Below are 13664 nucleotides of genomic sequence, written 5' to 3'. Positions count from 1 at the left end.
CATCGATTTTTTAATTAATCAATATGTTGCGTTACTTGGGTCTAGTCGTATGCATATGCAGGAGCATCAGTTTGAGCCAGGAAATATTGTACATTTTTTGGTACACAGTCGCAATATGGACTTAAACTAAGTTTAATAGTATAGCCAACTACTAGCTTTAAAATTTGACATCTCATTTGTAGCTAATCCAATAGCCTAATGTATACTACATCATTAATATTTTGGTCACCTCATGTACAAACACTATTTTGGAGTCTTTGCTGCAGCAAATCTATAGGCAGCAAATCTATAGACCGTTTTCATCTCTTTTTCTCCTTTACACGTGCTTATAGCTTTCGGATAGGTGTTCTATCCAGTATCCACTGAATAATTCAGATCAAATGAAACATAAATTAAACTGTTTCATCTGGAACTTTTGACAAATTTTCTACAAAATTCATGTGTCCAAATGGGTAGCAGTTCTATACTCAAAAGCTTGTTGCATTTACTGGAACTATTTCTCATGAACTTTTCATCACAATCTTCAGGCTTTTGATTGCTGTAAATCTAATTGGAGAGGCCTCTCCAATTATTCTTAACCAGAGACACCCACGTGCTAGTACTTTAGAAGTTTTGGTTGCTATTAATCCATTGAGCAAGTAGGGGAAATATCCCTATCATCTATGCTTCAAATAAAATTTTCTCTTAAATTACTCATCCAATTTACAATCCGATTACACCGTTGTGTTCATAATAATTAAATCTTTACAACAAGATCTCACATAATTATATTTTGATGAAAAATCACAAATTACTTTTATGATATGTCTAAATTATTTTTAGATTTCACTAAGTTACTTCTTATACATATAAAAGTAAATTCAGTAAAGCCTAAAACTAATTTACATATATATTGTATAAATAACTTATAAAAAAGAAAGTAACTTTAATTATATATAGTTACTTTTATATTTGATTAAAATACTTCCTATGCATTCATAATGCTATGAGGTGATTACTTTTATTATTATTTTAGTTAATTCCATAATTTGTGCTGGTTAATTTAATTTCTAGATATAGTCATGTTTTTATCTCTACAACGGATTTACTTCAAATGACATGCTAAAGTTACCTTCGTTTTGTTCTAAGTTACTTCTATAATATATGTAACTTACTTTTAGGTTTTACTGAATTTACTTTTATGTATCTAGAAAGTAACTTAGTGAAATCTAAAAGTAATTTAGACATATCATAAAAGTAATTTATGATTTTTCATCAAAATATAATCATGTGAGATATTGTTGTAAAGATTTAATTGTTACGAACACAACGGTGTAATCGGATCGTAGATCGGATGAGTAGTTTAAAAGAAAATTGTATTTGAAGTATAGGTGGATGATGTCTCTTATAGATGAAGTGGTAGACAAACCAGTTACCATTAGCTGTGGAACTGCAGATGCATAGTACACTTCACTGTCCATTTAGTCCTGAGTTTCGAAGCTTGTGAGGCCCAACAATGTGAAAAGCCCAGCGAGAAAATAGCGTCCAAAGCACGGCCTGACCAGTCATAGGTCAACAGCCGTTGACTGACAGGTGGGGCCCGGACCCGCACGTTATACTTTCTGGCCCCACCTTGAGCTAATTACTTCATCCACTAAGCACGCCCGCACCGAACTTTCTAGCACATCCAGAGCCTCATCGACGTCGATGTCCCGGCCACGCACCAATCATATCCCGCCACGTGTCCGGCCCTTCAGGCACGCACGGGATCCCAGCCCTCCGAACCCCAGGTTCCCCGCATCGGACGGCAGAGACCACCCCCTCGCTCTCGCTCCACGTCAAGCTCGCCGCGCCGCCCAGTAAAATACTGCCACGTGGAGGACGCGCCACCCGAGCCGTCCGATCTTCCACGTGGCGCGATCGCCCCCGCGTGGACCGGGCGCACGGGGTCTCCGGGTGTGAGCGATTTAAAGAAGAGGGCATTCGCCTCCTTCTTCCTCCTCGAGTCGAGCCGCGGCGAGGCGACGAACTCATCACCTCCACTCTCTGCTGCAACACGAGTGAATCGGAGGCGGCACGATGCGCAAGTGGGCGCTCTCCTCCGCGCTCCTCCTCCTCCTCCTCCTCCTCACCACACTCCCCGATCCAGGCATGTCTCTGTCTGCCCCCGCCGCCGGAGGCGTTGTCTGATTTTTCGCGATTTTTTGGGTGTTTTTCTGTGGGAGTATAGTGAATTTTAGGTTGGAACTCTGTGATCCGTTAGCTCCGGAGGCGACCAGTACAGATTCGATCTCACTTGGTCACCCTTTGATTGACTCTGCTGTGATTATTTGGTGCCACTACTTCGAGTAAGGGAGTGAGATGTGATGACTGATGAATTGGTAGTTTTTTTTTTTTGAAATAGTGCTCATAGTTGTCTGATCCGTTTGTGTGGACATGACTTGTGCTTTGTGCGATCTCTGGTGGTGATTCTAGTCTGATTTTTTTTTTAGATCTCGCTTGTTGGGTTCGCGGCCACTTCGATCTGTTGTAATGGTAGGGTTTATTGCGATTTCGAGATTTAGCTAGTTCTAGATCCGTAATCTGCTATTGCGCACCGTAATTTTGTCCGCAATAGGGCTCATTATATGCGGGGTTTAAATAGGGTTTAGTCCTGAGAGTAATAATACATCTGTATCAAGTCAGTTCAGTGTAAATCTAGTGCTGATTGTTGTTGATCTAGCGCCCCCAACTTACTGATCTTAGTGATTTTTAAAGGCTTCTCAAGTCTAATTCACACACATTGCTCTACCGCAAGTCAACACATGATTCAAATTATTATTCGGTGCTGACCCTTCCTGTCTGCAGCTAAGAAGCTCCAAGTCAATGCTGATGACAGCACTGATGAGTTAGTTGATCTGCCGAAGGTAGAGGAGAAGATTGGTGGTGTTCCCCATGGCCTGTCCACGGACTCTGAGGTTGTTCAGAGGTGCGCACGATCTTCTGATCAATGCTGATCGTTTCCATCTTATTGTGTTGTTGATATCTGTATGAGCAATATGGAATGTGTGCAGGGAGGCTGAGTCAATCTCGAGGAAGACCCTCAGGAGCTCAGCGGAGAAATTTGAGTTCCAGGCTGAGGTGTCCAGACTCATGGACATCATCATCAACTCACTCTACAGCAACAAGGACATTTTCCTGAGGGAGCTCATCTCCAATGCTTCTGATGTATGTAGTTGTATTGCATTTTGACTCCCTTTTTTTAAGGTTATTAGTAGATGCTAGGAATTTAATGTGTGCTTTTTTTTTATGTGTAGGCTTTGGACAAGATTAGGTTCCTGGCTCTCACTGATAAGGAGGTTTTGGGCGAAGGTGACACTGCTAAGCTTGAAATCCAGGTATATTAAACTTCGTAGCTGATAGTCTTTTTTGTGTGGTATATCTTGCTTTGGAAATTGACTTCATGGCATCTGCTGTGGGCACGTGTAGATTAAGCTGGATAAGGAGAAGAAGATTCTCTCCATTCGGGATAGGGGTATTGGTATGACCAAGGAAGATCTCATTAAGAACCTTGGGACCATTGCCAAATCTGGAACTTCAGGTATTACTCCTTTGTACTGATTTCTCTTAAAGTTATGTGTATTCTCTTGCTAAAACTTTAGTATTATCTATTTGTTTGTAAAGAGAATTTTACCAAGTGCCATTTAACTTAAACTTGAGTGATACCAATTCCTTGAAATTTTTGCAGCTTTTGTGGAAAAGATGCAGACTGGGGGTGACCTCAATCTCATTGGGCAATTCGGTGTTGGTTTCTATTCAGTATACTTGGTTGCTGACTATGTTGAAGTGATCAGCAAGCACAATGACGACAAACAGTAAGACACCACTGAAATACAGCGGCTACATATTGTGTTTTTGGTTCATCTTCTTTTCCTTCACTGGCATGACAACCTACTTCATGTTCTGCTGTTGCACTTTTTCTCTGATAGGCACGTCTGGGAGTCCAAAGCTGATGGATCATTCGCTATCTCTGAGGATACATGGAATGAACCCCTGGGCCGTGGAACTGAAATAAGACTGCACCTCCGAGATGAAGCCAAGGAGTACGTGGAAGAAGACAAGCTAAAGGTATTACCATCATTACTGTCAATTGGCTTCATGCTGTGACATCAAATATGCGATATGCACATGATAGTGGTACTTGGTGTCTGCATTGTCTCTGTGCTTTATGCTTGTCACCTCGGAATGTGGATGTAGCTTTGCTGCAAGCTTCGGATAGGAATTGTCATTTCGCTTGTTTGCATATATGGCTTATGGTTAGGGTTGTTCAACAGCTTTTTTAGCATGAATTGCTGCCTTTGGTTGAAACCTAGTCTGTATAACTAGTAGGGACAAGAGACCTTTTCATTAGCCCTGAATGTCATTGCTTACAAGGAAGTTTAGCATTACCTTTTTGTAAATTCATTTCGCTGCATAGTCTGGCAAATTTCTGTTGAATAGCTGCTATTGAGACATTATACAAAGAAAATAACTTACTATCTTGAACATTTCATGGTCTTGCAGGATTTGGTGAAGAAGTACTCTGAGTTCATCAATTTCCCCATTTACTTGTGGGCAACCAAGGAGGTTGATGTGGAAGTGCCAGCTGATGAGGATGAGTCAAGTGAATCAAGTGAAGAAGAGGAATCATGTAAGTTTTCAGTCTATGTTTTTATATCTTTTAGATGATACGTAAGTTATTTGCACATAAGTGCTAACATATTAGCTTTTCTTGGCAGCCCCTGAGTCTACAGAGGAAGAAGAGACAGAAGAGAGTGAAGAGAAGAAGCCCAAGACAAAGACAGTAAAGGAAACCACTACTGAGTGGGAGCTTCTGAATGATGTGAAGGCTATATGGCTTCGTAGCCCTAAGGAGGTTACTGAAGAAGAATACACAAAGTTTTACCACTCACTTGCTAAGGTACACAGACTGCAGTGATGAATTTACAGGAGCATAACATTTTATGTAAGCCTTGCAGAAGAAAGCAAGTAACCTCATTTAATATCAAATTATTTTGTAGGACTTTGGTGATGACAAGCCCTTGTCTTGGAGCCACTTCACTGCTGAGGGAGATGTTGAGTTCAAAGCTTTGCTCTTTGTTCCTCCCAAGGCTCCACATGATCTCTATGAGAGTTACTACAACTCTAACAAGTCAAACCTTAAGTTGTATGTTAGAAGGGTTTTCATCTCTGATGAATTTGATGAGCTTCTTCCGAAGTATCTCAGCTTTTTGAAGGTACTAGATTACTATTTCATGAACGACACGGTATTCCATTCATTGACTTATGCAGCCTAAACCTATAAGCTATTATCTGTAGGGTCTCGTCGACTCGGACACATTGCCTCTCAATGTATCACGAGAAATGCTCCAACAACATAGCAGCCTGAAGACCATCAAGAAGAAACTAATCCGCAAAGCTCTTGACATGATTAGAAAACTTGCTGAGGAAGATCCTGATGAGTACAGCAACAAAGATAAGACAGGTAACAAGTTCTCTGTGGATCACAGGTCATATACTGTTATTTATGATGTAATTCTCACATAATCTTCTGTACTCAGATGAAGAAAAAAGTGCAATGGAGGAGAAAAAGGGCCAGTATGCCAAGTTCTGGAATGAGTTTGGAAAATCAGTCAAGTTGGGCATCATTGAAGACGCAACTAACAGGAACCGTCTTGCAAAGCTTCTGAGATTTGAAAGGTTTGTCTTCTATTCTAATGTCCACTAATTGCTGTAGTTATATATGCGAGGGATAATAGAACTGAGTTTTTATCTGTTTCAGTACCAAGTCGGAAGGCAAACTTGCCTCTCTTGATGAGTACATTTCAAGGATGAAGCCAGGGCAGAAGGACATCTTTTACATTACCGGAAGCAGCAAGGAACAATTAGAGAAATCACCGTTCCTTGAGAGGCTAACCAAAAAGAACTACGAGGTGTGTTACAGAGAGGCCTCATTTTTTTACAGTATCTTATGTCATGCATTCTATGTTTTTTTTTTTGAAAAGAATGTATTCTATGGTTTCTCCTTATGGTTTTTAATATTACACATTCATCGCATTGTTGTACTGTGGTATTTCTACTCATGTCTATTTACTCCCTCAAAAATAAGTAGGTTGATTTCTGGAATTGTTAGGCTTAGTGTTAGATTTACCCATTCAAGATTGCATAGGTCTATATGCCAAAGATTTTTGACTCAGGAATCATGAATCTAATGGACCATAACCCTGCACCGAGGTCACTGTACTATGTTTCAATACGTGTAATGGTACATATTATTTCTGATGTACCTTAGTTTTACCATCCTCTATATCGTTGATAAACCTCCACACTCCTCCGCTTTTAACCTAAAAATTGCTATGTAGTATGAATGAGGGTAAAATCACAGGTTTGCAGAACTTCATTCAGAAGCCGGGTACTGCACCACATTCATTGCTTTTTTATGAGCTCTTCCAATAGAATTACTCTGGATCCTTGGAGCTTAACTAATACTTTTGTTATCTTTTGTTGCAGGTTATCTACTTCACTGACCCTGTTGACGAGTACTTGATGCAATACCTCATGGACTACGAGGACAAGAAGTTCCAGAACGTCTCCAAGGAGGGTCTCAAACTCGGCAAGGACTCTAAGCTCAAGGACCTCAAGGAGTCCTTCAAGGAGCTGACCGACTGGTGGAAGAAGGCTCTTGACACCGAGAGCGTGGACTCGGTGAAGATCAGCAACCGGCTGAGCGACACCCCCTGCGTGGTGGTGACATCCAAGTACGGGTGGAGCGCCAACATGGAGAAGATCATGCAGTCACAGACCCTCTCGGATGCCAGCAAGCAGGCGTACATGCGCGGCAAGAGGGTACTCGAGATCAACCCCAGGCACCCCATCATCAAGGAACTCCGTGACAAGGTCGCCCAGGACAGCGAGGTACTGAAGCTTATTAGATCGACCAAAACCTCACTAATATTTATCATTTCTTTGCTTCCAAATACGTCGAAAAAAAAAACTTATGGTTTTGTGCAATCTTGATGCAGAGCGAGAGCTTGAAGCAGACGGCGAAGCTGGTGTACCAGACGGCCCTCATGGAGAGCGGCTTCAACCTTCCTGATCCCAAGGACTTCGCCTCCAGCATCTACAGGTCGGTGCAGAAGAGCCTTGACCTGAGCCCCGACGCGGCCGTGGAAGAGGAAGAGGAGGTCGAGGAGGCCGAGGTTGAAGAGAAGGAATCATCCAACATCAAGGAGGAGGCGGAGCCGTCGTCGTATGATAAGGACGAGCTGTAGTGATGTGTCGCCACCAACTGTTGTTTTTTTATCTAGCTCTTGTGTTAGGTTGTTTAAAAATGTGATGGTTTCGAGGGACGTCCATTTTTCCATGCGAAAATGCATAGTACCATGATACGGGGATTTTGTCGATGTACGTAGTTTGTGATACTCTAGTTCAAATTAATGGCCGTCTAATTTCGATCATCCAGAGCTGCCATGTTCATTAGTTTAACCGTTGTGCCCTGTCCATGTCGGGAATACTACCTTATTTCATGACGTGATTATTCAGGGAACGGACTTGGAAGTAGCAATAAATTTTGATGGTACCTCTGATCCGGTTTGGCGTCGGAGTCGGAACAGAATCAAAGGGCTGATTTCATTGGAGCCAAAATAAACGTTACTAAATTATAGTAAATTGATAATATTATCAAAATTTTAGCAGGATTTCTGATGTATTTAGCAAAGTTTGATAACAAACTAAATATAAATATATTTTTTAACAACTTAAAAAAAAAATGGCATCAATCTCAGAGGAGCACAGTATCCTGAGTCACGCGTTACAGTAGAAAAGGCGTAGTATTGAAATATACTGTAGAAAAGGCGTAGTATTGAAATATACTGTTCAAAGTTACTGTTTGGATATTATTGTAACATAATGTAGCAATCGATCTCGTTTGTTCGCTGCAGATCGAACGGCTAAAAATATCCCAAGTTGAAGCACCACCGCAGCATCAGCGGTGTACTCAGACTTAGGCGGTCAGGTTGTCACCATCTTTACGGATACAAGATCTCCCCGAGATAACTCCATTTGCTTTAACGTCCAGTTCTTGCCCTAAAGATTAATGTTTCATGCCTATAGTGTTTGCCGCCGCATGAAACTGGGAAACAGAAAATACGATACTTTGCTGTATTTATCTTTGCAAAATATGTTGGCTAGGAGCTTTAAGGCTCAGTTCAGCACCCCAGGTTCCCAACCCAAATATCCTGCACGGAAAACGGAGCAATCCATTAGCACGTGATTAATTAAGTATTAGCTATTTTTTTTTCAAAAATAGATTAATTTGATTTTTTAAGCAACTTTCGTATATAAATTTTTTTGCAAAAAACACACTGTTTAGTAGTTTGAAAAACGTGCGCACGGAAAATGAGAGAGAGGGGTTGGGAACCTAGGTGCCGAACACACCCTTAGATATTGCCTGAAGCCTACTTCCTTTTATGCGTGTGTGTTTTGGGCACTTTGTTATCTGACAGCTTCAAACTAGGGTTCAACCCTTCAAAATACTAGGTGAAACCCCGCGCATTGCTGCGAGAATTCAGTATGATAACAATAAAAAAAATAACGTGTAAGATAGCTAGATAACATCAGATTAAGTAAATTAATGTGATTTATGATAATTTAAATTTAAATAGTATGTAGAATGGTAATTCATACGTAAAAAGTAAGGTGGTATGACTTTATGGAAGAAGAAAAGTAGGGAGATAGTTTGGACCGCAGATTAATCATCTAAAGGCTAAAAATAATTGATGTGATATGACTTAATTAGAGAAAAAAAGGAGAGAGATAATTTGGATCATAGATTAATCATTTAAGCACTAACTAAGTGAGGATGAATTATATAAGTATATAGGATATCATAAAACATAATAAAGATATACATTGAAACATTATGTGAATTATGTTGGATGATAATTTAATATGTTTGTATTTGAAAAGCTTTTAAATTATAAAAACTATGAAGATATAGCATGTTTGCATGATGTTTAAATGTGATGATTGTTAGTGGATGATGATGTGGCATCTTGTTAATTAGTGAATGATGATGTGGCATCTTGTCAGTGGATGATGATGTGGCATCTTTGCATGTTAAGCTTAAGGAGTTAGTGGGGGATAACTTTATAGTAAGACAGGATGCCTATCGAGCCATCGCGAACCCGAGCGGCCTACCTCTATGCTCGGGTCACCGACATGTGGGACCCACTTGTCAGCTCCATCTCCTTCCGACCTGTCCGTCCCATCTATCTACTCTACTAGCTTGCCATCATTCATGGCGGACATGCGCTAGTTTCTTCTCGCTGGTAGCGCATTGAAGCCTCTCCGCAGGTAACAGAGATGCTACTAGATGGATTTCTTGATTGCCGATCGAATCTCTATCCTTCCCGATCGATTCGAGTTGGGTTCAAAATATGATAAACCCTATCCCTTGTTAAGTTGTTGTTACACTCTATCTAGGTTTCTCCCTTCCCCGTCTCTCCTCTACTGCTACTGCTAACCTGCGTCTCCCTCGCTCCCCCTGCAGCGTATGGAATGGAGTATCCGACGACCACCAAGGTGAGGAGGTTGGAGCACCACCGCAGTGTCAGCGACTCACTCAGGCCGCCGCCATCTTTCCAGATACAAGACCTCCCTGAGGTAAAACTCTAAATTGGGGTGCCGGGGGAGACGATCTGGCACAGGCGTGGTGTCCGTCAGGGGGATCCTATCTCCCCTATGATCTTCATCCTCGCCATGGATTCTCTGAGCTCCCTCTTTGTTAAGGCGGAAGAGTTGGGGCTCCTCCAGCCGCTGGGGATCCCTCACCGGGTCTCCCTCTACGCTGATGACGTGGTCGCTTTCGTCAGGCCGACGGTTGCCGATTTGGAGGCCGCCACAACAGTGCCGTGCATCTTTGGCGAAGCTTCCGGTCTCCACACGAACTTCAACAAATGTTCGGTGCTTCCGATCAGGTGCTCGGATGATGACCTCTCCTTGATTCAATCGGCGCTTCCATGTCCGCTATCTTCGTTTCCTTGCACATACCTCGGCCTGCCTCTTTCCATCTTCCGCCTCAAGAAGGAGGACCTGCAGCCGTTTGTCGACAAGATCGCTCGCCGGCTCCCGCACTAGCAATATGATCTTATGTCTCCAACTGGTCGCATCACCATGGTCAATTCGGTCTTAAGCTCGATTCCAATCTATTTGCTGATTGCCCTTGATGCACCCAAGTGGGTAATTAAAGGAATTGACAAGATAAGGAGGGGTTTTCTTTGGGCCGGCAAAGTCAGTACCCATGGTGGCAAGTGTCGGGTCGCATGGGGTGGTGTTTGTGCTCCAAAATGCTACGGCGGGTTGGGGGTATAGGATTTGGATCGCATGGGCATCGCCTTAAGATCGAGATGGGTCTGGTTGCAGCGCACTTCGCCGGATAAGCCATGGCACGGCCTCAACATCCCGGTTTCCTTGAACGAGCGAAACTTTGCGACGGCTTCAACAGTCTGCGTTCTGGGCAATGGGGAGTCCATTCTTTTTTGGGAAGACATTTGGCTAGAGGGTTCCTCCATTCGCTGCATCGCTCCGGCTGTTTGGGCGGCTGTCCCGGCACGTCTTCGCCGTCGCAAGACGGTCGCCGAGGCCCTTCAAGACAGGAGATGGATTAGAGACTGCACAGGGGCGCTGGGTTTGCAGGCTATTCTTGAGTACCTTCAGCTCTGGAGCATCCTGAGGTCCTCTGTGCGGCTCTCTGACCACCCCGACTCTTTTATTTGGAAGTGGGAAGCATCGGGAGTCTACTCTTCGCGTTCGGCATACCGGGCACTCTTTCTAGGTAGGGTTCCTTTCCAATCCGAACCCATCTGGAAGACCTTCGCCCCCCCCCTGAGATGCCGGTTCTTTGCCTGGTTGGTCACAAAAAGGCGCTACTGGACGGCGGACCGCCTGCGTTCTAGGGGGTTGTCTCACCCGGATAGATGTGTCCTTTGTGATCAACATGAAGAGACTATTGATCACATCTTGGTCGCTTGCCCAGAGTCTCGCCAACTTTGGTGGGTTGTCCTTTCCAGCATTGGTCTACCGCAGTGTCTCCCCTTGAATGAAGACTCCTTCTATCTCTGGCTTTGCAACTCCCGCCTTAAAGTGGGAGCGGCTAGCAGAAGGGGATTTGACACAATTGCAACTCTAACTGCATGGACAATCTGGAAAGAGAGAAACAATAGGGTTTTCAACTCTCAGCAAAGGCCCTGGTCAGAGATAGCCCGAGCTATGGCGGCGGAAGCAACTCTCTGGCGGTTGGCACATGCGGCGCTACCGGTGCTAATCATTTAGGTCTTGGTTTAGGTCGTTTCCATATGCTGGCGTGAGAATAGGCTTAAGATCTTTGGGTCCTTCTCCTATCTTCCCGTCCCCCTCTTATTTTCTTGTTTGGGTTCGTGTAAATACTCTTTATTTCTCTTGATACAAAGATGCGCATCTTGCGTATTCCCAAAAAAAACTCTAAATTTCCCTGACTTCTCTCTATCCGGGGTAAAAAAAAAAGTTCATTTTTTCCCCTATCATCTATCAACACCTGCCATGCCTTGCCTGCCTGTGTGATTTTTCACATAGATGAAACATTGGGCCTTATTGCACGGACGAGTTCTATTATTATAGAATCAAAGCACCTACAAATTGATTGAGCATGCCTTCGTTTGTTTTCTCTTGTAATGACAGGATATTCAGCAGCTTATAGTATCTTTTATGCCACTCAGAGATGCGGCTAGAGCGAGCCTTGTGTCAAGAAACTGGAGAATGCTCTGGACATGCCACCCTAATCTGTGCTTTGATGGCACCAAGCAGGAGCCTACTGATGAGGGTACTCTCAAAATTGACCGATGGTACTTCTCTAAGACAGTAAATCATGTTGTCCGACGCCACAAGGGAATAGGGTTAAATAAGTTCAGCATCAACTGTGACCTCAACAAGGATGAATTCAAACATATCGATGGCAAAGGTTATAGATGTTAACCTACAATCTCGGCACAGAAACAGATGGCCAACACGGAAACATCTGCTAGAAGATGTTTACCACTTCTCACTTGATGCTTTGGATGCTAAGCATGACCCTGCTCTTGAGTCTTTGTTCCTAGCTGTTGTATCAATAGAGGTACATCCAAATATTTCTGGTTTTACCATGCTCAAAAGGCTCGCGCTGCAGTATGTAAAATTAGTGGGGGATCTTCCAGACTTGCTGTCACGATGTTCTCTTCTTGAGGACTTGGATATCAGTGTGTGCACTGGCGTGGGTGATTTGGTAATACCATGCCAACTTGACAAGCTTCAACATCTGCGGATTTGGGGTACGGAGGTGCAGATGATTGAATTTCATGTTTCCTGTCTTACGCGTTTTGGGTATAGAGGGGAGGCAATCTCAATCATGCTTCATGGTTGCCCAAAATCAGTGAAGGCAACAATCGTATTTCTTGAACATAATCAACTTGACCATGTGTTCACTGTGCTTCCAAGTGCTTTACCTGTCAAGGAGCTTAGCTTGGATTTACATATGTACGACTATGACCTAGGACAGGTTTGTCCCTTTGTTCCAAGGAATTCATCTTTTGGTTTGCCTTTTTGTATATTTGTTTGCTTGCTTGGTAGACTGCCTTACCATTTGTTTGGTTGTCTTTCAGGTTCATACATTGACAAGACCACGCAACATGTTTATGCATTTGAGGCATCTGAAGTGTGAGGTATATGTCTTAACTAGTGCTCCGAATACTTATAAGGGAGTTGTTCAATTGGCGCACTACTTGGAATTCACTCCTCTACTGGAGGTGCTAGAATGGCATGTGAGTATTGATCCATTTTACCCAGTCATATTAAGTGCGCTATAATTCCTTTGCCTTCACTCATTTTCATTTGAGATTATGTACACCTGTTAAAATTTTTAGTGCGGTTTCAATTGCATTCAATCTATCTATGATATACTAAATGTTTTTTAAACCTATAATAATCAATGTTTGAAGAAAAACAAAAATGAATTGTGTTTTTCTGTCGTTCTTTTCCTTCATTGCACTAGAACCAGTGGGAATTAGATCAAGCTTTCATTGTTTGTTAGAGGAATAAAAACAAGAATCCAACTAAATGGAAATTCTTTTGGTAAATGTGTGACTTTTGATGCGTTAGATACTTTTAGGTAGTATTTTTCGTGTGATGCATAGATTAAACAGCTAGAGCTTTCATGTTTTTGTGCTTAGAGTTTACAATTATGCAGATGTATTATTACAAGAAGTACAAATGTCGGGTTCGCAAGACCAAGGTAGCAAGGGAGGACTATCGCTTGAGCCGCCATGATCACCTCAAGACGGTCTACATGAGCGGGTTTCGGTGTTACCGTCCTCAGGAGGAGCTGGTCTATTTCATCCTTGAGAATGCCGTTGCCCTGGAGTTTATGTCCATTGAACCCCACACAATATTGGCTGATGATGATCACTGTGATTTTTCCGACATTGCTGAAGACAAGAAGATCAGAAAGTGCGCACGCCGGACGTCAGCGTGCTTCGGTAAACAAGTACAGGTCAAGAAGAAGAAGCTCGCCCAGTATTTTACAATGTAATTTGCTTTAGTTTTTGAAATTTGTGAACATTTTCAGAAATAGTTTGATCTGGATCCGCATTTTCAGAAAC

General features: G+C 42.6%; 1 protein-coding gene across 1 annotated transcript; it reads left to right on the top strand.

Moving 5' to 3' along the window:
- Positions 1–1971: 1971 nt before the first annotated feature.
- LOC127776487 (endoplasmin homolog) lies at positions 1972–7454 on the top strand. The gene is made up of 15 exons (XM_052302874.1): positions 1972–2128; positions 2827–2947; positions 3033–3186; positions 3276–3356; positions 3448–3559; positions 3707–3833; positions 3948–4086; positions 4522–4648; positions 4737–4918; positions 5019–5234; positions 5317–5482; positions 5559–5697; positions 5780–5930; positions 6508–6912; positions 7020–7454. Exons 1-15 carry the CDS (start codon positions 2059–2061, stop codon positions 7266–7268), a joined length of 2439 nt encoding a protein of 812 aa, XP_052158834.1. The 5' UTR covers positions 1972–2058; the 3' UTR covers positions 7269–7454.
- Positions 7455–13664: the final 6210 nt, after the last annotated feature.

Source organism: Oryza glaberrima, chromosome 6, assembly GCF_000147395.1.
Source record: "Oryza glaberrima chromosome 6, OglaRS2, whole genome shotgun sequence".
NCBI lineage: Eukaryota > Viridiplantae > Streptophyta > Magnoliopsida > Poales > Poaceae > Oryza > Oryza glaberrima.
Note: the sequence above shows the minus strand (reverse complement) of the source record. Positions and strands in the feature narration are given on the sequence as shown.

What these genes read in the sequence shown, in the direction of transcription:
- LOC127776487 (XM_052302874.1), top strand. Translation starts at nt 2,059, where the DNA reads ATGCGCAAGTGGGCGCTCTCCTCCGCGCTCCTCCTCCTCCTCCTCCTC. An exon ending in GACTCTGAGGTTGTTCAGAG is followed by an intron (nt 2,948 to 3,032) that starts GTGCGCACGATC and finishes GAATGTGTGCAG; the next exon opens with GGAGGCTGAGTCAATCTCGA. An exon ending in TAACCAAAAAGAACTACGAG is followed by an intron (nt 5,931 to 6,507) that starts GTGTGTTACAGA and finishes CTTTTGTTGCAG; the next exon opens with GTTATCTACTTCACTGACCC.